The sequence below is a fragment of the Microtus ochrogaster genome, chromosome 6, assembly GCF_000317375.1.
Source record: "Microtus ochrogaster isolate Prairie Vole_2 chromosome 6, MicOch1.0, whole genome shotgun sequence".
Classification (NCBI taxonomy): domain Eukaryota; kingdom Metazoa; phylum Chordata; class Mammalia; order Rodentia; family Cricetidae; genus Microtus; species Microtus ochrogaster.
Genome location: NC_022013.1, coordinates 64457556 through 64479824, shown reverse-complemented (window position 1 = coordinate 64479824; position 22269 = coordinate 64457556). Strand labels below are relative to the sequence as shown.

The 22269-nt window shown below is 51.9% G+C and overlaps 1 protein-coding gene across 6 annotated transcripts in view; it reads right to left on the bottom strand.

Moving 5' to 3' along the window:
• Positions 1 to 22269, bottom strand: part of Zmiz1 (zinc finger MIZ-type containing 1) — a 204016-nt gene that overhangs the window by 6812 nt on the left and 174935 nt on the right. For 5 of the 6 annotated variants that reach the window (XM_026779819.1, XM_013346905.2, XM_013346904.2 and 2 more), the window contains 15 exons: positions 16092 to 16206; positions 15028 to 15245; positions 14053 to 14251; positions 12899 to 13189; positions 10199 to 10381; positions 9383 to 9460; positions 8576 to 8750; positions 7996 to 8137; positions 6465 to 6675; positions 5305 to 5410; positions 4684 to 4844; positions 3910 to 3977; positions 3671 to 3739; positions 3019 to 3263; positions 1739 to 1905 (listed from right to left, as the gene is read on the bottom strand). In XM_026779819.1, coding sequence (XP_026635620.1) covers positions 1739 to 1905; positions 3019 to 3263; positions 3671 to 3739; positions 3910 to 3977; positions 4684 to 4844; positions 5305 to 5410; positions 6465 to 6675; positions 7996 to 8137; positions 8576 to 8750; positions 9383 to 9460; positions 10199 to 10381; positions 12899 to 13189; positions 14053 to 14251; positions 15028 to 15245; positions 16092 to 16206 — 2428 coding nt within the window. The remainder of the gene's footprint in view (positions 1 to 1738; positions 1906 to 3018; positions 3264 to 3670; positions 3740 to 3909; positions 3978 to 4683; positions 4845 to 5304; positions 5411 to 6464; positions 6676 to 7995; positions 8138 to 8575; positions 8751 to 9382; positions 9461 to 10198; positions 10382 to 12898; positions 13190 to 14052; positions 14252 to 15027; positions 15246 to 16091; positions 16207 to 22269) is intronic. The other variant, XM_005348703.3, reaches the window with a different exon arrangement.

Here is a 22269-nt window from a genome sequence, read left to right as displayed (position 1 = left end):
AGGGAGCAGAGAGGAACTCTAGACCCCCCATGAACAGCCCAGCTCAGCTCAGGGCTGAAATCTTGGATCCCATGATGCCCTCTGATCCTACAAAATCTCTCATCCTCTGTCCACTTGACCTTGCCAAGAGCCAGAATGCCTTGAGCCAGCTGCTGTGTCTGCTGCTTGCTGTGGGAGAATTCTTACATAAATCAGTGCTTGGCTAGAACCAACTAGCCTATCCTGGACTGCATGAGAGCCCTCTGACCACCTGCTCAGACAGGGCCAGGCTGCTTTTAGACAGCAGACGTACTAAGAGTTGGCCTGGGATTGTCTCCCCCATGTGGTAAAAACACAGTGCTAGGTCTGGTTGTTTTCAGGGGAGATGACAGAGCTGAGAAAGGACCAGGTGCACGTTGGGAGAATCCCGGAGGAGCTCTTAGGTTGATTCTGATACAGAGGCCTCTACATACAGTCTCGGTGGCAGGGTGAACCAAGAAGCAAAAGAAGTTTGGCTTTTAAGAGGACATACGGTCCATGGTCCAAACCTTCATAGGCAGAGTCAATATGCATTTTTCTTTTTTTCTCTTTCTAGTTTTTTTTTTTTTTTTTGAGGCAGGCTCTCAAGTATCCTAGGCTGACCTCAAACTTGCTATGCAGCCAAGGAGGACTCTGATCTTTTTATGCCCCTGCCTCTATCTCTGAGTTTTGGGATTGCAAGTCTGTATCACGTCCTGTCGATGCAGTGCCAGGGAAGCACTCCTCCGATGGAGCTACATCACCAGCCAGAATACTCGTTCTTACTGAGAACCGGGAATGCGTTACACCTTTCTTCCAGGCCACATGAGAGAGGATGAGAAGACCCCCGTCAGTCTTCCGACAGAGGTCCTCCTACCCCACTACCAGGCACTGTGGAAAACTCTGGACTCTCTCTGGCTGGCATTCCTATCTGTGGTCCTTAACGCTCAGGTGAGAGCCTAACATGATGAGGCCCTACAGAAGTCACTCCCAAACCCCCACTGCTCTTCCTCTACCCCAGCTCCTTAAGAAGGTATGTTTTGTGAGCACAGGCTCAGTGTGCCTTATTAATCCTGACCCAGGAGCGTTTGCTACCTAGTGTACAACAGTTTAGCAGTCAAACCGAGGAGGGCTCGAGAATGGCCAGCTCTCTTGCCACGGTTGCTAGAGCCAGAGCCACAGGAAGGGATGGCTTGTGGTTAGCTCTGTGCATCTTGCTTCAAGGAGGTGTTCCCAGGCACGTGGAACATGCCAGTAAACAGGAGACAAAGACAAGGAGGGCAAGACCTCAGTGAGGTCCGATGTCCTGAACCCTTCTGTTGGCAGGTGATGGTGAGACCCTGAATGAAAAGATTCAGATCCCTGGAGACTAAGTGTCTAAGCATGGGACCTATTTCCCGGGGGCTGGAATCAGAGGAGAGTTGGACCGAGTGTTAAGTGGAACTTGGAGGTGGTCCATGGGGACGCACGAGGAAGCCTGGAGCTTGCTGAATTTCAAGAGAATCCAGAGTTCTCACTAAACCAGTCAAGTTAACAGATGAGGACCAACCAAGCCAGCTTCTCCCTTTTTTCAGAGCCCTCAGACCTAATTCTTAATTTTTCTTTTTGTTGAGGAAGGAACCAGGGTACTTACATCACAATATCCCAAGGGAGAGCACCCCTGCCTCAGTCAGCCCCAGATGAGGCTGGGAATGGAACACAGGCAAACGGAAAGGCTGAGACACAAGTTAAAGGTACTCACAGTTTCCTGCATGGGGTGGCTGAGGGGCTTCTCGAGGGCAGCCATGTTGTTGGGCATGTCCGGTGGGTGAGAGAGCTGGGGGGGACCATGCATGAAGTCGTTCATAGATGTCCCTCCGGGATTCCCATGGGGGAAGTCAAAATTGCCATGGCCCTGGTAGTTGTTTCCTGGGATGGAATTAAGATGGGGTGGAGGGAGGTCATAAGCCAAGTTCATGCCGTTCCTCGAAACAGGCAGGCATGGCTGCTATATAAATGAAGCAGTCATGCTTTCGGATGGGCCGGGGTACCCCAGGTATGTGCAAATGCAACACCCAGGTGAGTGGGCTGCTCCTCTGTTACAGAAGGGCAGAAAGGCCAGACACACTGGAAGAGGCTCAATCTGAGACGAGAACAGGAGTTTCTGGGCTGCTGTCTACCGGGGCCATATTTCCTACCAACCCCAAACCCAGGGGGCTATTCCACCGTGTCCAAGAGCACCAGGCTCCAGATGATAAACCAGCCTCTCCAGCCACTGTATCCATGGTGATGGTGAGACACAGTCAGAATGCTGGGATGTCAGGGTCCTGAGGCTGTGGACTTAAGTCAGTAAACTAATGACTTTGGTCCACTAATGACCTGGGCACCTTGAAGAGCTAAGGTGACAGAGCTGAGTGACAGGGTGACCATCCTCAGACAGGTATTTTCTAGGAACTGAGTGGAAGACAGCAGGGGTGGTGTCGAAAGTCTGGAATTGATGGGAATGAGACTGAGTGCCAGTGGCCTGGGTAAGCAAAGGACAGGGCTCCAGGGCCTAGGCTCTCTCTGGGAGGCTGGGAGACGCAGAAGAACACGGCGGGTAACCTGGCAGAGCAGGCTGCGAAATCTTTGGGCTTGGACCATTATTTCCCCAAGTCTAGAGGCCTGAGGACTATTTTCAGAGGGAACGTTCCCTCTGCCCCACCCCCTTGTATTTTTAAGACTTATTTTTTTTTTATGTGTATGAATGGAATGTTTTGCCTGCATGTAAGTGTATGCCTGGTGCAGGTGGAGTTCAGAAGAGAGCATTGGATCCCTTTACACCGCAGTTATGGTTGGTTGTGAGTCATGTGGGTTCTGGGAATCGAACCCAGGCCCTCTGCAAATACAAGTGGTTTTAACACTGAACCATTTATCCGGCCCCACTCTGCCTTTCTTCTTCCATTCTGTACCTGATACCATCAATTTGCTACATAGAAATCCCAAGTCCCCAGTGGACCCAGGCTGGCCTCTTCTCTTCCTATCCAGTATCACATTACTTACCTTGGCTGCTGTAGTCGTTGGAACTGGTGCCCCCAGGAGGAGGTGGGAGGGGGTAGGGAGATGGGCCAGGGCCCAGAGCAGCGATCATCTCCATGACATTGGGCATGATCATCTGGCTGGGGCTCATAGTTTTAAACCGCTTTGAGGGGATGCCATCAGGGTCATCCTTGATGTGGAGGTCTGACTTGATGGGCACTGGCCGCCAGCTGCATGTGGGGTCAATGGTGACCTCTTCAAACTCGGAGCTGGCGGGGAGAGCAAAGGAGGCAAAACTGAGGCTTAGAGTCCCTAGTTTTGGAGAGAAGATTATGTCTACCCTCCTATGTCAGAGCTGCGTATAGGGCAGAGGCCTAGTGGGGTTCACATCTTTGATGAAATGGGGACACTGATTCTTAGAAAAACAGAGCCTGGGGTTGCTGAACCCAAGAACTTCCCCCCACCCTCTATCCCCTTCCAAAAAAAGAGAGAAGTTTCTGTACTGGCTGAGTTCTGTCCCTTCTAGAACACATAGGCCTCCAGGTCCAGGAATTCCCAAGGTCAGGCTGCAGATTGGCGGCTGCCTAGGAAGTACTCAGGACTCTCTATACCCCCGCCCCCGCTTTTCCCTTTCCTCCAAGCCAGGCTGAACCCCTCTAGTGGGGACTTCACTTACTGTTGGATGGCATTCAGGATCCCCCACATATACTGATCCACCTCTAGACCCTCAAGCAGAGCAGTTTTACTGAAAAAGAAGAACAAGGCTTGGTCTTTGCTCCTGGAGGCAGGGTACAGCCCACCCATCACCACCATCCTGCCACAGCGAGACCCGTGCCTCTGCAGGGGCCTGTTTCACCTGAGGGGTAAACAGAGCAGCTTAGAGCCCCAAGAACAGGTCAAGTGAGCACCACTTACTTGCACACAGGACACCTCCAGGTCCCTCGCTCACAATTCAGCTGGAGGTATGACTCCAGGTCAAAGCACTGTGGAAGCAGGAGACAGATAGGTAAGATCAGCACTGTCTGGAGACACCTTACCTTGGTTCTGGACCCACAGGAGGAATGTCCTACTGTGTCTACTGCCCCTGTGCAGCAGCCCTCACCTACCATTTCCCTGTCCTTAAAGCCCCTCTGGACCCTGTACCCCATCCAAGTCTCACTGCCTTTGTCTCTTACTGAGGCCAGGAGCAGTGTAGCCTCTGGCAGTCCCTGTAGTACAGTTCAGGGACCCAGGATGAATCTGATCAAGTTCAGCAGTCTGGATCAGATAAAGCGATCACATCGCCTCTCAACACCTACACACTTGGAGGGAAGCCTGTCTGCCACTCAGCTTTCAGGATGGACCATGCTGTAGAAGATAGTATACCTGGGCCCCATGACCCTTGCACCCCTGTTCTAGGACACATACCCTGGGCATCCCCCCTTTGCCTGTCTGGGTTGTCTCCTTCCTGAAAACCTGCTCAGGGCAGGTCCCTAAACAGGCCTGTGGTGTCTAGTCATAACTTCCTGCTGGCCTTCAATAGCTGATTGTCTAACTGTATTTCGGTACTACCACCACTGGGACCCCAGAGATGGACTTGAAAGGAAAAAAGAAGCCTGAGAGCATGGCTGCCAATGGCCATGATGTCCTTTGTCACCCTGCCAATTCCGTGCAGCCCGTCTCCAAGGTGCACTTCCTGGGACTGCTCACCTGAACATGCTTGCAATCGTGGCCTCGAGCAGGCAGCTGTATGCGCCGGAATGTGATGGGGCACTTCAGAGACACCTTGATGGCTGTCTGCTCCACACCATCCTCCCCGTTGAGAGTTGTGTTGCCCGAGGAGGCGGCCACACTGCTGAAATTCCGCTTGACTGTGGGGGAGGAGGCACAGGGTGAGGGCTGGGTGTTCTGCTGAGGTTGGGTCTAAGCAAGTTCCCGAACATGTTCTGGATATGCCATATCCCTGCCCCACCCCCGCCCTGCCTTCCACATGTGATGCACAAGGGAGACAGGACTGAAGGAGCCCCTTTTCTGAAGAGCAGACTCCACCCTCGCTAGGAACAGGAACTTTCTGCAAAGCTCGCAGAAACCCAGTCTGGTGCTCATCTGATTTAACTGGGTCAGCAAAAAGCCCTCAGGCACTTCTGCACTTAATTCTGCAAGTGTAGGAATAGAAGCCAGGCTGCATGGAGGTGTTCAAGGGCTCGAGGGGAGAACACTAAGGAACAGAACTATAGATAGGAGGGGCAGTACATCCCACAAGAGGTGCTCTAGGGCTTGGCATCCTGGGCATTACCATCTCTTGGGCCCAGTCCCTTCCACCCGACTCACTTTTTGTGATGCAGTGCTCGGCAGGTAGTAGGCGCTTCTTGAGGAGGCCCTGCAGCACGGAGCGCACGGAGGGTCTGTGCACCAGCTGCAGCACGAAGAGGTGGGACTGCAGAGAGAGCAGGAAGCTCAGTGTGAGCCACAGTTCCCATACCTGCCGGTCTGCAGCATATGTGACCCTAGCTGCCCCATGCCCAAGGGTTTACAGGACCTCGATGCCTCTTTAGGAGAGGGTACCCCAGGACAAGGGAGAAAGAGGGGCTTGAAAAGCAGAATGAGACCCAGGACTAAGAGGCTGGGTTTTGAAATGACTGCCTATGTTCGAGGCTAACAGGGTAGATTTTACACTGAAAAGGCTCCTGGTTCAGGTTATAGTACACATGGTACCAGGACTAGACTCCAGTATATTCCTGCTCTCCTGTCCTAACTTCTCATCCTTCTTGTGGGCTCATCCCTGCCAACCTCCCCCTAGGAATCCTTCTAGGATCATGTATTCCAACTCTCATGCTATGGCTGTGCAGCCTCAGGAAGCATTCCCACCTTCAGGTTCAATTTCTTTTGCCTCATCCCCTCTGCATTGTCAGACTGGACTGAGTGTTTCCTTTTGGATCTTTCAGAGACACCAACAGAATAAGGCAGGCAATTTACTTCCCTGTTAAGTATCCCAGGGAAGCCCTGTGTCCCAGCCTCTGATTTTTAGGGACAAGGGGAAAGTTCTGTGGTGGTTTCAAATCACAGACATTGGAGGGATATGCAATGTGTCTGTGTGTGCACATGTGTGCACAAGGGAGTGCACTGTATATACATCCTCTCCGCAGCCCCTCTAAGACAACATGAATTGATTTACCTCCACATTTAGCAGAGGTATGGGGGGAGATGGGGAGAATATGAATTTTTCAAATGAGGTAAGAGTAGATCACAGCTTTGGCCTGGCCATTGGGATGAGGTGCTCGTGCCTGGGGTGGCACCAAGGAATAAAGGGGAGGTGTGTGGAATCCCAATGGAGGCAGAGTGCACAGGAGAAATGACTAAGTATAACAGAAATGGCCAGAGGACAGCAGCTTAGATCACGTTGGGGATGGAGAACCACGTCCCAGGGTATGCCTCAGGACTCAGGGGAGACCAGGGCGATGCTCCCAGTCCTGCCTGCCCACCCTACTCACACAGCAGCAGGCGGTGACAGTGATCTGGATGGTGTTACGGCCCGGCTGGCATACATGCTTGAGGTGCAGGGGCTTGTGGGAGGTCTTGTTGTCGCCTCGCTCGATCGTGAGGGGTGTGGCGTTGACGCTGACCTGCACCGAGGCTGGCCAGTTGGTGTTCATCTGCCGATCCTCATGATGGTAGCACTTGAACTGCAGTTCCAGGTCTGACCTGAGGAGAGCACGGGATGGGCACAATCACCCTGAGTTCCTAGGGACCCTCCCCCGTGGCCACAGCCTTCCCTTCCCTCAGCGGAGAGCAGCGGTTCTCAACCTTCCTACTGCTGCAATCCTTTAATGCAGTTCCTCATGATGTGGTGACCTCCGGCCATAAAATTATTTTGTTGCTACTTCATAGCTGTTATTCTGCTACTGTTATGAATTATAATACAAATATCTGATATATGATCCTCAATGGGGTTGGGACCCACAGGCTGAGAACCAATGCCCTAGAGATTCTATTTTTCCTACTAATCCAAATCTATCCTAACATCCCAAGCCCTTACAATTTCCATGTAAGCCACTCCCATAGCCCTGGCTACCCTGTCTGCCTTCGAGTGACTCTTTTTCCCTAAGAGAGTCAGAAGGACAAAAGGAAAGATGTTTGACCAGACCAGCAGTAATGCTGATTGTGGCTTTGGGGCCATCTCCAGGTGGAGGCAGGAACAGCATCTCTGACCCATTTTGTTTGTGTATTCTGAAGCCTCAGGACTCCCACTGTAGCAGCTCAGCTACTGCGTCCTGAATGCCCATTCTGTTTTGCCTGTGACAGCCACTGGTTGCCCAAAGTTGTGTGTTTTCAAACACGCTGGGAGCAGAGAACCCCTTCCAGCTCTTAGGATGCTCAACTAAGCAGCTGGGGTGGGAGGGGGCTCTATGTCAGTCTCTGGGTGACCAAAGATCAGGAGGGCTTTTGGAATCTATAAGCCCCCAATTCAAGTCTTAGCTTTACTTTGTGTGTTGAGAACTCACATTCTTTAAGATACTCCTCCAGCCTCAGTCTTCCCTTCAATGAAAAGGAAAAGCACTGCCTCACAGACAGAGTCTGGCCCATGACTGAGCACAACAACCCTAAGGGTGAGAAGTACCAGACAGTGGTCACCTCCTGGCCATCGACAGAGCTTGGGGAGCCTACCTAGCCCAGTTCTGCTGTTCTCAATTGCCTCCTCTCGTCACACTGGCAGCTTTGACCACAAACCACGTTCAGGCTGACGGCGTTTCCTTTTGCTAATTCGTCACCTTGACGAGATACCCTCTTCCCAGCCTTTAGGGCTCTGTTAGCTTCCCTACCGTCTGGAAAATCCTGTCAATACTTAGAACTAGGGTAAGAGCTGTTCCTAGTTGTTGAGGCTTAGTCCCTCTCCTGAGAGTTCCTTGTGACATCCCCAGGGCTTGGCATAGTGCACGGCCCTATCAATGATGCCGAAGAGGTGAGTGGCAGGAAGCTGCTGCCAGCACCTGTGCAAGGCAGCCGCCATGCAGGTCACCTCACCTCCACATCAGCGTCTGATGAACCGTGGGCCGCAGGTGGAACACATGGTTGCTGACAGCCAGGTTGTGCTCCAGGCGGAAGGGCTCCAGAACCACGCCATCCCGCACGGGGAATGTGAGTCGTAGCTCATCATTGTGGTTGGCTGGGCAAAGACAAGGACCATGTAAGTGGCAAGCACGCCGGGGCCGGAGTGGGACTCACTCACCCATGTGACATCGCCTTGGGAAGCATGCTCAAAGAACATGAATGTGGGCCAAGAGCCCCAGAAAGTACTGGTGAACTTAAGCACATGACTGAGAGTCTGTGGCTTCCTTTAGCTCAGCTGGCTCACCCCACCACGCAGTCCCAATTCTCTCACTGGCCGCTCTGTCCCTGAAGCCCCAGGCTCTTCCTGGTGTCCAAGAGAGAGGATGACTATGGACAGTCCAGCCACACCAAATGTTGCAGGGAAAGAGGAATCCTTGCTCTCAGTCCCTCTGTCCTTTCTGCCTGACTCTACCCCAGGTAGCCCAGCTTCTGAGCCCTCTGACCCTGCTCCCTGGGGCTACCTGAAGAGGAATGGAGAGTGTGGGATCCTCACCTGGGGGTGGTGGCAGAGCGCTCATATTTGGCTTGATGTCAGGTGGGAAGGGTGGCTTGACATCTTGGCTGGGGGACAGGTAGGGAGGTATGCTGCTCCCGGGAGTCATGGGGGGTGTGGGGTTCCCTGGAACAGGCGAGTGGGGGTAATTTGCCACAGGAACCGGCCTGGGAGGCTGGGAAAAGATAATCAGAAATAGGTTATAGACTCACAGGAAGACAACTGGTTGAGAAGGTGGACATATACTCTACTGTCGGCATCAAAATCCAACCCCAGGGCTGCTCCTCATCCCAAGGGAGGGGAGTCACCAGAGGACACTCCCACCTGCAGGATCCTTCTCCTTTTGGAGGACAGGAGGGACTGGGAAGGACCGCATCCCTTTTCAAAACACTCTGCTGATCCCCTCAGGTCAAGTTCCCCCAGCCAGGTGTCAAAGGGGACACATAGGCTGTGTATTAATGACTTGTCTAACCTACATCAGGAAGAAAGGGCAGCTGGCCTCCCCACACTGAGATTCTAGTCCACATTCCCCTGAGCTGCTGGGGGCAGGGAGGAGTCCCTGTCCCCAGGGTCTTTTCTCTGTCTGATTTTCTGTAGGGCCCATGCTTGTCCTTGGTGACCTAGCAGAGCAGTGGACTAGGTCCTGAGCATATCCATGTCTCAGCAGATGACCAAAAAGTATATCCTCCATCTGTGCACCCCTCCAAACATGCAGAGATGCTGGGGGCAGGAAGGGGAAGTGTTCGAGCCACCTGCTGCCACCTGCTGAGGGTCAGCTTGACTTTCTAAGACTAAAATGGCACTCACCCTGTTGACGTTCCCTTGGCTGTAACTGCTGTAGCTGCTTCCAGAGAAGGTGTTATTCTGCCCATTAAACTGTTCTGGCTGTTGGAATAAAGCAGGAATAAGTGGAAGGCAGAAGAGCCCCTTGGTCTGGCCCCCTTGGAGACAGGAGTGCGCTGGGGAGGAGGAACTAAGAAGGGTCTTTGGGACCAGGGTGGGAAGCAGAAGGCCCCGAGCTCTGCCTCTCTTTTTTCCACAGATGCAACTTTAGTAAGACTCCGGAACAGCAACAGGTATGGTGCCAGAGTGGGAGCCAAGATGGGAAATATACACACACATACGGGCCACCCAAGCTGGCGTAGTGTAAACTATGGAGGGGTTTTCCCTTCTGAGAACGCATTCTGCAATGATGGCAGCGGAAAGGCTAAATGCTCACAGATCTTTATCGCAGCAGCACCGTAAAAGTGAAAAACGAGAAGCGAACACTAAAAAAAAAAAAGTGAGGTAGGGTGTGATAGAGAACAGAGATACTCTGGAAAATAAGTAATAAGCATACAACGATGGGGGGGGGCAGACTCAAGATTACAGGGGTAGTTTTGTTTTGTCCTTCGGAATTGTGCCGCCTCTGCCATCACTACCTCATGTACTGTGAAGAAGGGAAAAGACGACGACCATCTGAACTCATGAGAACAGGGTCCTCCTCATAGACACAACTAAGCACCCAGAGAACAGTAGGATATTCCCTTGCCTCTTGATTCCTTCCGGAATACACACAGGGTCAGAATGCTGTTGAAGACTGGGGTTAGAGATGTGAGTGCCTAGGGTAAAGGGGGGACTCACCTTGTAATACTGCCCCATGTTGACCGTGGGGGGTGGGTACTGCCCAGTGCTGGGTTGGCTCGGCATCCTTTGTCCAGGGTAGTTGGGAGAAGTAAGTGGCCTTGGAGGGTTGGGGGTGGGGTACTGGCCTGGCTGGGTGGGGAACTGGCTGTTTGGTCCATATTGCTGGTTTCCATAGTTAGGCTGTAGGAATGGAGAAAGGTCAAGGGTAGGTCAGCAGTGATGTGTCACTGTGTTTACTTACCCAAACGCCAGGTCTGTGTCTAGCTTATTTTTTTCTCTAAAAAAATATTTATATGCATATTTCCCACAAATATGTATGTGCACCATGTGTATGCCTGGTACCTATGAAAGTCAGAAGGTATCAGTACCGCTGGAACTAGAGTTATAGATGGGTATGAGCCATCATACGGGTTCTGGTAGCTGAACCTGGCTCCTCTGCAAGAGCAATCAGTGCTCTTAACCACTGAACTATCTCTTCAGCCCTGCCCCCTACTTCTCTTATTAGCTCTGCTGTCTCCTACCCATCACAGGGAAAGAAAGAGCCAGAAAGTACTGGAAGCCTCTGCTTGCTCTGATGTCCAGGGACATGACATTCTGCCTGTCCAAATCATGGCCACCTCTCCATAAAACTATTTTTTTGGAAGCCTGTGCCCTTGGAACTCCACGGATGTTCAGAGCTTCTCAGCTGTGTCTTTGAGGGGTTCAATCCTAAAGCATTCCTTCGTTTCTCCAAATCCTTGTGCCTCCTCAGGCTGTGTTCCCCATTGTGTCAGGGAGATATAGGTCACAGAATTTACTTCTAAGAGGTGACAACCCTTGCAGAGAGGCTGATCTGGGTATCACTGTCCTTATGTCTCATACTGAGCAAAACATCTACCCAGTGTTCCATTCTGATCAGTTTCAACCCACTCTCTATACAGCTGTGGGAGAACTAGTCAATGAATAGGCAAGACAGCCCCTCTTGGAGAGGTGATTTAGAAAGGAGACAGTGCCACTTTCTGTCACCTTCCCTATCTGGAACAGTGGATGATCCAGGGCACCTGTGACGTAGGTACCTAGAGCCGTCATCCTGGAGTCAATGGTTCCTTTCCTGTCTATTCGAGAATATTCCCTGTCTAAGAATCTTTCATTCTATAGGCCCCAATCTAGTTGGTGACAATGTTCCAGTGCCTGGAAGCATACGACAGAGTAGGCAGCACTTAGGAACTTTTCATGATTTACTGTGGGACCCATCGGCTGCTCTGCCCCACAGTGAGCTCTCACCCTGGTGTGAAGTGGTTGCTACCTGCATGTTCATGAGGCTACATGAGTACTGTAGGGGATCAAACAACACGACTCCAGCCTGCAGCGGGGCTGTCTGTGACACTTCCAACACAGGATGAGCATGCTGCCATGAGGCGGAAGTCAGAGCTCCCAGACACAGGGACCATCCCCCATTATAACCCGGACCAGCAATGCTTTGTGGAAGACTCCTTTAGTAAGAGCAGAGGGCTTGGCCTCAATCAGGATTCTTAATAAACAAGTCTTCTTTGGCTTTAGGGCAGCAGCCTGGAGCTCAGAGCATGCATGGCCAGTGTAGCCACTGGTGTATCAGGAGGTTGAGGATAGCGTGTTAAGAAAAACAACTGTGCTCTGAGAGTGAAGTCATTGGCTTAAGGCCCCCACCCAAGGGCAACCAGGGCTAGGAGGCGACCCATGGACCTTTGAATTTCTCTCCCTGAACTGGTGCTCACTAGGTTGAGGCTCGGGGCTTGAGCTAGCCTCCTGGAGGGACAGGAAACACCTAGCCCCTACTCCTGAGTCTCAGGCTTAGCACACTTATACCAGTTACCACATCATCCCTTTTCTATGAGAGTGACTGCTGAAGGGACCTGTGGGGACACAGAGAACTTAGGCTCTCTGGGATAGAAATCCGCTTCAGGCCACGGTCTTGACTAGCAAGAAGGACGAGATCTGAGAGGGGATGGAGAGCTGGGGTGCCATGTTCAGGAAGGGGCTTCATGGGGTGTGCCAATGACAAACTTCACTAAGGTGGGCAGGGGGCATCTGCTGGGCCAGGATCCTCATTTCTGTGTTGGCCAGTGGTTTTCTGAGTATCACTGAGGCCTGGTGACTTCTTTCCCCCCCACCTCACAGGGAGTTTGGGACAGTCTGCAGGGACTGTTTCCACCAGCGCCTCTGCTGGATGATGTCAGAGTAGGCACTACTCTCAGTAGTGCAACTATCATGGAATAAGGCCCAGGGACACACTGCCTGCTATCTGATGGCCTCCCTGACACAAATGGCATGTACTAGAAGGTGCTAGCCCTTGCTCCCTAGCCAGCTCCGTGCACGAAGGTCCTCACCCAAAGTCATCCAGACAGTATCTGGCCTGGACAGGAGCGAGCAATCATCATGGTTTCTGTTTCCACACCTGTCTGCTCCAGGCAGGGCATTTCACAGTGTCACTGCCTTTTGCCCACCAGGCAGCCTAGAGGCCATGGTGGACTGTCAGTATCATTGATAAATAATAAAACCCCTGTGACTTGCTGGGGATCTTCCACAATAGAAATGCCGTTAGTCAGGAGCTGAGGCTCCAACGCCTAACCTTTAGTTCAAGTTCTCTGACAGGCAAACTATGCCGTTTCCAAGGCTCTGCCTACGGTCCTCATGTCAGGGCCCCTTCCTCTCCCATCTCCCATCTGCTGTCACACTTACCTCTCCTGGGTAGGGCCTCTTTATGCTCTGAATAGGAAGGGACTGGGGCCGGGGGCCTGGGTAGGTCTGCTGGGGCATCCTTTGCCCATGTGTGCCAAAGGGGCTGATGCCAGGTGGTCGGGGCTGGTTCATGCCCATGGGAGGGCCGCTCATCCCCGAGGGTGTCATGCCAGCTGCCATGCTGGCAGGGTTCATGCTGCCCCCCATGGAGGCAGGCCCCCGAGGCCCGGGTTGGTTCATGAATTGGCTGTTATACGCCTGGGTGGGACCCATCTGGAAAGAGGAACACACCTTCAACGGGAGAAGAAAAAAAAAAAAGAATAAAATGCCACATGCATTGAAAGTGCAGGGAGGGAAGGTTAGGGAGCTAGGGGGGAAGGGACACTTTCCCAAGTGGCTGCAGCAAGGAACTGGGATGTCTCCAGCTCACTGTTGCCCTCTGCAGGTCTCTTGGGAAAATGCAGCTAGGGTTTGGGTAGGACAAGGAGCAGTCACTCCAATGCACAGGCAGCATTCCCAGGGAGGCAGGCAGGGGACAGGTAAGTGGGCAAGGATGGGAGGGGGACAGGGAGGATACAGGAAGAGGAGGAGGATGAGGATGGAGGCTGAAGCCCTTTCCTGAAAGCCGTGGCCTTGCCCTTCGTCAGTGGCCAATGGATACACACCCTCTATACACTGAGTGTGACTAACACAGCCCACTTCTTCCTGCCCACCCTGTATCCTTCCTCCATGCTCCTGGTTGTGGGGCTCTCCTTTCCACACCCCACCCTATCCTTCTGAAGGTCAGAGGATCTATGATAAGGCCTGGGCAAAATCTACAAAGAAGGTGAATAGGACAATAGGGGCTTCAGAGGTGATTGCTAGCAATATTGCTAGGGACAGGCTAGCAATAAAGTGTTTTTAGGCACCGAGCCTACTGTTCGGTAACCAGGAAGTCAGAGACCAACAGGGGACCTCTTCCCCATCTGCACACATGAGCTACCATCTCCCACGCAGAACACAGCACACCAAAAACCCCTGCCACACCCAACCATGCCACCACACCCACACCCTAACATACACCCTTTTAGGGGCTTCCAAGGAGATGCACTGTCACCTACACTCAAGATCTCCCCAGTCTGGGTGAGGCCAGACCAGGAGGCAGGAACCCTTACCGGTCCATACTGGTTTATATCCTTGTTCTGGGTCTCTTGCAAGGCTGCCACTGTAGCTGTGGCTGTGGCAGTGGCTGTGGCGGCGGCTGCTGCTACGGCAGCTGCAGCAGCAGCAGCAGCTGGTTGGGTGAAATCAGCAGGAGGCCGGGTATGTGGAGGGATGCCCATGCCGGCAGGGGCACTAGGACCCCCAGGGTAACTGTGAAGGAGAAGCAGGGAGTAATCAAATCTAAAGCTGAGCCCGGGACATGCTTGGGGCTGGGAGGAACACTACAGGGTTTTATCCACGCCTTCTGTGCACCCAGCGTGTGGATATGAGGCCCAGTAGGGGATCTGGGGCTCCTGAGGTTGGCAGCTATTCTCGCTACTAGTGATAACTACGTCACTTGTTCCTCGAATTTTAGCTGGTGCTAAAGGTTTCCAGTAGCCTCTCTGCTTTCCCTTGGGCACCACAACTTATCTTCTAGTGGACGCTGAGCTGAGGATTGTACGGTGCTGTGTGGCAGAGGTGTGGATGTGGGTTCAGGAATGTAAGACTCCTGTTTGGAACTACAAGGCCAGAAACCCAGGAACTTGATCCTTACAGCTAGGTGGACTGAGGTCAAGGTGCCTAGACAGGGAAGGGTGGCTCGCCTGCTTCTGTCCCTTCCTTGACACAGGCTGAAGCTGGGGGCTCTAGACTCTGTTTCATCTTTCCTCTAAAGGGCAGAAAGAGTTAAGGAACTCTGCACAAGTGAAGCCCACTGTCACTGTTCTTCGGGTCTGCCAGTTCACCTTACTGACTTACAAGGAAGCGATAATGTAGCTTTTCTACCCCTGCTGGGCTGATGCTAGCCTGATAAAACAGATGGCAACACTGTCCTCATATCCTGGACCAGGCAACGTGGAGCTGGAATTCAAGCCAGAGTCCTTTCTGGATGTAGGCAGGAAGGAAGGGCTAACATCAGAAGGACACCACCCAGACTGGTCACTCACCTGGCTCCGAAGCCCCCGCTGCCGGGGTAGCCGGGTCGGCCATACATGTTGGGTTGGATATAGGGCTGTGCAGGGCCAGCTTTGGTGGAGAACTGTTGCTGCTGTCCTGCGAATTGTGGGGAGTTGAGGCCAGGGTTGCTGGTGCTCATGCCTGATGCCATGGGGTTGCCACCTGGATTCATAGGGTTGTTGGCATTGGCCATAGGGTTCCCGAGGACCTGCCAACAGAGAGAGTGGCTGTCACCGAGGTCAGTACCTGAGGTAGTGTGGACAAAGAGATGAGGAGAGGAAGGAAAAAGAGCAAACCATCACAGGGCGGGCACAACAGAGAGAAGCACGGGGTATCTTGAATAGTCCCCAGAATCAAAATGGATCCAAAGGAGGGCTGAGAACTTCAGCCAGGATGGAGTGAGGCAAAGGGATAGCCCAGGCTCACAAAGTCAGCTCAAGTGGTCCCTAGGCTCCAGAGAGGGGTGTGAGGCCCTTGGCACACACTAGCTCTGCCCATAGAGCCTGGGTGTCTAGAGCCTGTCTGTGGTTGTGCAGGGAAGAATGATAGCTCCCTCTCTAGGACAGCCCAGCCCAAGTCCAGCAGTAGGAGACCCTCTGTTAAGACAGAGGCAAGGAGGAAGAAACCAGAATGAGAGTAGGCCTAATTAGGAAGGCAACAGGGGTTTGTAAGGCCCAGGCACACTTCACTGAAAGGTAACATCTTGGTTAAACCTAATCCAGACCTTTTGGGGTCAAGGGTTCCCTGCTTACAAGTCTGAGGTCAGTGACACACGGGGTTTGTTTACATTACTAGAGTAAACACGGCCTCAGAAGAGAATTCCCTTCTCCCAGAAGGCCTTGCAATGGGGATGGTCATAGAGACCTAGTTGTGGCCCTCCTGAGGCAATGCGTACCCTTCCTGAAGTGACAGTGGTCTGCAGCTAGGCATGTCCTTCAGACCGTGAGGAGGGCTGTCACGGCATGGTGCCCTGGAGAACCTCCCTGCTAGTGGGGAAGGAGATAAGGGACATTTGTGCCTAGGAGTCATGGCAGGGAGCAGGACAGGTTCTTACCTGACTCTGGGATGTGTTTGTCACTCCCCACACCGTGGTGACCACAGACAGGGAGCCGGGAGGCTGATTGGTGTTCTGCTGCCAAGGGACCGAGTCATAAGGAAATGACCCATCACTGCAGAGAGAGAAGAGGTCTTTAGAGGTGGGGCAGGGCTCAGGTGACAGTGGACAGTGTCTTCACCTCACCATCCTAGCTCACCCTTGTCCAAGTGAGCCCAGGGACCTCAGATTATGGCAGTACTTTATGCAGAAAAGATGCCCCCTCCATGGGAACAGGCCAGGTAGCAGCGACCCTTCCTCATCACTGCAGGGGCCATACCTGTGGTGATTGCTTTAACGGGGCCCATAGTCCAGCAGCTATAGCCATGCAGTGAAGAAACCAGAGTGACCTAAAGCTCACTGTAAGCTCTTTCTTCAAGCATGCTTATTGCCCATGACCCTCCAGAAACAGTCAGGACATAGGCACTGCCTCTTCCAGGGATAGCCTGGGCCCACTTTATAGAGGTCACAGCTGAATCTTGCTCTTCTCCTTGTTCTCAACACCTTGTGACAAACTAGCTGCTCTGTCCTACTGACCTGGTCCTTGGAATTCAGGCTTAGGTCACCCTGTCACCCTTCCTCTGGGCCCAGGACCAAGCAAGCAAAGCCTGCCTGGGTACCCTACCCCAAACCCCCACTCCCAGACCTGTGCACATCCCTGACTGGCTAAGACCTTCCCTCGCCTACAAGTCAACATCATCAGCTTCCAGTGTTGAATGGACAAAGTTCAAATGCACCCCAGAATGATATACCCCATACCAGCTCACCCCCAAGCCTGCACTAACCTCCTCACCCAGTCCTGTACTGGCCACCTATTCAAGGCGCTCCTTCTAAGGAGCCCATACACATCAGCCGATGTGAAATTTCCCTTTGTATGTTGGGAATATCACTGGTTAATAAAGGACTGCTTTGAGCCTATAGCAGAGCAGGGCAGAAAGAACTAGGCGGGGAAAACTAAAGTGAATGCTGGGAGAAAGAAGGCAGCACCAGGGAGAAGCCATGTACCCCTGCCGGAGATAGATATTGGAACTTTACCTGGTAAGCCAAACCACATGGCAATACACAGATTAATGTAGATAGGTTAAATTAGTATGTAAGAGTTTAGCCAATAAGAAGCTAGAGCTAATGGACCAAGCAGTGATTTAAATAATACAGTTTCTGTGTGATTATTTTGGGTCTGAGCAGCCGGGAACCAACAAGAGGCTTTCTCCAACAATCAGCAGCGAGGAATCCACTTCCTCCAATCCAGTCTCAGGTTTACAGTGAGCATTCGGTGAGGCCTTCCAGCTAGCCAAGGTGATGTGGGAGGAGTGAGAGGGGCCTGAAGTGTGTTACAGCGTTAAGATTAGCCAGGTCAGTGCAGTTCAACTGCCCTTCCTCAGTGAGAGCCATAAGACATCAGACCTGTGCCCTAGAACAGCAGAACACCCTCATCTGTGACACTCTCCCCCGGATCTGCCCCCACTGGCCTGTGCTCACGTCCTTCCTGTTTCTCTGCAAAGTCACCTATCTCATGTCACATAAAGAAACAGCCCACGCTGTCTTTTCTGTATTTTTTACAGCACCTCACCACTCTGGTATCACATTTGATCATTATCTTCCTAGCCTCTACTCCAGAATCTAGAGTAAACCGAATCCAGCAGTTTTGTAGGACAGAGTGGATTAAAGGCCAATGGCCAAACAAGCTGGACAGGGGTCAGGCCTTGAACTAGTCCTGAACACGGAGGAAGCAGTACTGAGCAAAATCTGTATTTTCTAGGCCACAGTGGCTGAGTTCTGGGGCCTCTCCTCACCCTTCAAGGTGGCTAGAGTAATCCCCCCTCAAACTGTTCTGGACCCTGCTGTCTGACCTGAAAAGCAGTCCTGGACATGCCCCTCACTAGCTCAGCCCACAGGGCTCCCTTGAGGCAGGTTCCTGCACTCTGATTTGTGAGACCGAGAGCATGTCCTCATGCATTCCCCAAACACAGAAGTGGGTCCTGACACCCAGTCAGGATTATGGAGCAGACCACAGTGACGAATTAAGGTGGAGCTCAGATGGGAGAGCACTTGACAAGCACAAACAGCCTGGAGAGAAACACTGACAGTAAGTCTATGATCTCAAGAGTAGGAGATAGGAGAATCAGAAGTTCAAGGTCATCCTTGGCTACGTGGAAAGTTTGAGTCTATCCTGGGCCGTATGAGACCCTGTCTCAAAAATAAAACAAAAATAAAAAAAAGCAAAGCCAAACAAAAAAAACAACCAAATCCTAAACCCAAACTAAAGAACAGAAAACACAGTAGCCTACAATGAGGATAAATACTGTTCTCTTGACGCACCTGCCACTATAGACCAAGAATCAGTACCAAGAGGCTCAGTCAAGTACATCAATGTGAGCACAGGCCTTGGGGGCAGAGCAGGACACACTCCAAGAGGATAAAGAGGTGTCCTTAAAGTAACTCAGGCTCATTATTCTGCGTCCCCTGTTTCAAGGGCAAAGAGCTGGGCTAGAACGAGGAGAGAAACAGGGTATGGCTGACTAGGCAGAACAGGGCCCAGGGGCAGAGGGGGCTGACTGGGGACTAAGTGTAGCCCTTGAGAGTGAGCCTAAGGCCAGCCAGAATGGGCATCTCGGCTCTTCCAGGGAAGGGCAAGTCACAAGCTGGCAAAAGGGGCCTGGCCGGGAGACCCTGCAGGCCATGTTTTCACAAAATAAAGGAGGAGACTTCTGGCCACCCATTGTCCTTGCTGGGAGACCCTGCAGGCCATGTTTTCACAAAATAAAGGAGGAGACTTCTGGCCACCCATTGTCCTTGCTGGGAGACCCTGCAGGCCATGTTTTCACAAAAGAAAGAGGAGACTCCTGGCCACCCACTGTCCTGCTAGACTCCCATTTGGGGTGTGTGGGACAGACACAAGTCCTCCAGTGACTAAATAAAGAAGAAGTCTGTCTTTCTCCCACCACACCCTGTCCCCCAGAATGGCTTATTAAGCTCCTCACCATCTTCCAGGCCAGAGTTGGATTCAGGTTCTAACATGGCAGCTAGACAGGTTTAAGGGGGCCCTTTCTCTCAACACATGGTACTGCATCTAAAGGTCCCTACTACCCCCAGCACCATGGCTGGGCAGAAATCAGCTTCTTCCTGTTCCATCCTACCCACAACCAGCAGAGACAAAGCTAGCCAACATTCCTAAAGTGGGCACTCCACTGCCTGGTGAGCAGGTTCACTGTCCCAGAGCAAAGGAGGCCATAAACTTAGCATGCACAGGGCCTATGGGTTGCCGAATGCATACTGGAGAAGCAAGCGACAGGCGCAGAGGAGGGTGGCCTTGGACCTCACGACAGAAATGGCATTCACCAGCACTCTGTATGACTCATCGCCTTGCAAAGGCTCTCAACTCCACAGGCACCCACAGCATTAAGCCTATAATGTGTCACCTCTGTCTGGACTCTCACTTCTACCTTTCTTTGTGTCCAAGATCAAGGACAACTCAAGCTCTTGTGCTAGCAGGGAAGAGGGGCTAGCTGGGATAAGAGGAGACTAAGTTACAAAAAGGCCTGGGGGTGGGAGCTCTGGGAAGGCTGTCTCAAGGCCTCCTTCTCTGACCAGCACTGTTTATTAATCTATAGCATGGAGAGTCCATATGGGTACCTGGCAATTTGGGGTACCTGTAAGAAGCTCCTCCTTTCACCCTTACAACTGTCCTAAAGAGGGGTAGTCAGAGCCCCCAAGGACCTGATAACCCTTCTAGGTGAATTCTGCCCCTCTATGGGAGTTCCAATCATGTCACAAACTGGCCCCAGACCTACTCCTGCCCTTGCAAACCTGCTCCGAAATCTTGTCCCTCGAGAGGGGCTGGGCTGTAGAAGGGCATCTTGTGCGCCTGCCAAGTGCCTCCTGCCTTAGGTGCTGCATTTGCATCTCAGGCCAGGGCTGCTCTGCCACCCTGGCTCTACTTTGATCAGTTCCAGGTTCCCTGCACCCTCCCAGGAAGGTGCTCTGCTCACCCCTTGTGGCACCGGAGATGTGAGAGACTTCCTGCCTTGGGCTTTGACTCCCTGAGGCCTGGGGTGATGTCCACACACACCCAGGATGCAGGATGCTTTCTTGCATCAAAGGCAAAGGGAATGGGAAAAGGTCACAGGCCAGGGGATGCTCGGAACAAACTCCAAACTGTTTGCCACTGCCAATGGGCCCGGGTAATTTCTGTGATCTTGATCTTAACAAGAAGTCAGTCTCCTCTTCCTTACCTGTAAGCATTCCTAGTGTCAGGCAGACCGACCCTATCCAACTGTCCGTTGTCTCTAGTCCTCCAGCCTGGCTACAGGGTAGGTACCTACATTTACTTGATATTCTGAAGTTAGGAGTGGGCATTCCTGTCTGTCAAGTAAAAGGTTGTGCAGATTTTCTTTGTTCTTCTTTTCCCCGCCTTTTCTAGCTAGTGAGCTCCTACTCATACCTCAAAGCCTAGTCTGCATCTTGCCTTTCATGACTTTCTGTCATTAAACCAACGGCATTTTCCTTTATGTCCCCCCTGCTTCTTGCATAGAGCCCTTCACATCAAAGTCCCAACAGATGGTTTCTATGCCTGTGTACCAGCTCAGCAGGCATTGGTGGAGGCTTGTGTGATAGGAGAAAATGTGCTGGGCCTGGATGAGGGCACTTGGATCTCCTTGTGCAAGTCACACAGATATTCAGGCAAGCCAGGGGGAAAGCAAGCTGCATTCTTTCTTTCCTGAACTGTGGCAGCCGCTCTGGGAGAAAGTGACTATTAGCGTATTGTTTTAATTATTATTTCCCTGATCTGGCTGTACTGGTACCAGCTCTGTGCCAGGCTGTGTTGCCGGTCAGGGAGCTAACGCTCCGGTCTTTTTAATTTGGGGGAGACCATGACAAGCCTCTCCATCATTACAGTTCTTCGACTCCACCTCCCCCAGCTCACTGTGTGAGACAGGGTGTAAGCACTGCCCAGAGGGAGCCACAATGGAATCGCAGGGAATCCTCAGCTTTCTTCTCTGGGTTTTTCTTAAATAATTAAAGAAACAATTAGCTGGGTCCCAGCACTCAGGAGGCAGAGGCAAGTAGATTTCTGTAAGTTCAAGGCCAGTCTAGTCTACACAGTGAGTTCTAGGTAGGACAGCCAGGGATACACAGTGAGATGCTATCTCAAAACAAACAAACAAACAAACAAACAAACAAACAAAAAACCAACCAAAAACAAAAACATACATACAGGTATGTACATACATGTAGAGGTCAGAGGACAACTTGTAGAGCTGGTTCTCTCTTTCCACCATGTTGGTTCCAGGAGAGCAAATTCTAACTGTCAAGCTTGAGGGCAGCAGGGAGCTTTGTCCACTGGGTTTTCTTGATGGCAAGAAGAGCCTACTACCAACACAGGCTGGTACAAGTGGGCTAAGGAACTACACATAAGAATTGACTAACTTTTTTTTCCTTTTGTTTTGAGACAGGGTCTAACTATGTAGCCCAGGCCGGCCTTGGATTTGTGTCCCTCCCGCACCAGCCTCTCCTGTGCTGGGACCACTGGTATATGTGCTAGTACCTTTAGGTTTACTTTCTGTAGGGCTGGCAATTGCAAAACAAGCACTCTACCACTGATCCACTCCCTCTGCTCTAAAGGGGCTACTTTCACTCATCTATCAGCTGGCAATAAAGGGCCTGTCAAGAGAATATTGAACTAAGGTTTGGGGGACACACAAGTTCCTGGGGATCCCCATATACAAGACTTGGTCCTGTGATTCTTCATATAGATGAGGAAACTGAGGGTCAGAGAGGCTGAGAACTGCTTAAACTCACAGCTACAAGACAGCAGTCTGGCTCCAGGCCATGGCCCTACCCAGCAGCCAGGGCCTCTCTGATACGCAGCAAATCCCTATCCCTGGAGGAGGAGCAAGATTACCCTTGATCTCAGAGGCTCCAGCAGCTTTGATTGTAATCAAATTAATAGATAAACAAGATTTATTAGACTCTTAATTAGCTTTGCAACACCCATTTGCATACAGACAATGTGCTAATCACAAATGGCTTTTTAAACCACTCATTAAAAACCTAGGTGAGGAAGCAGAAGTTGTTGGGGTAAAGTCAAGATAACCTCAGGGATGCCAAAGGTGCCCTTCTGCCCCAACAATGGCTAGAT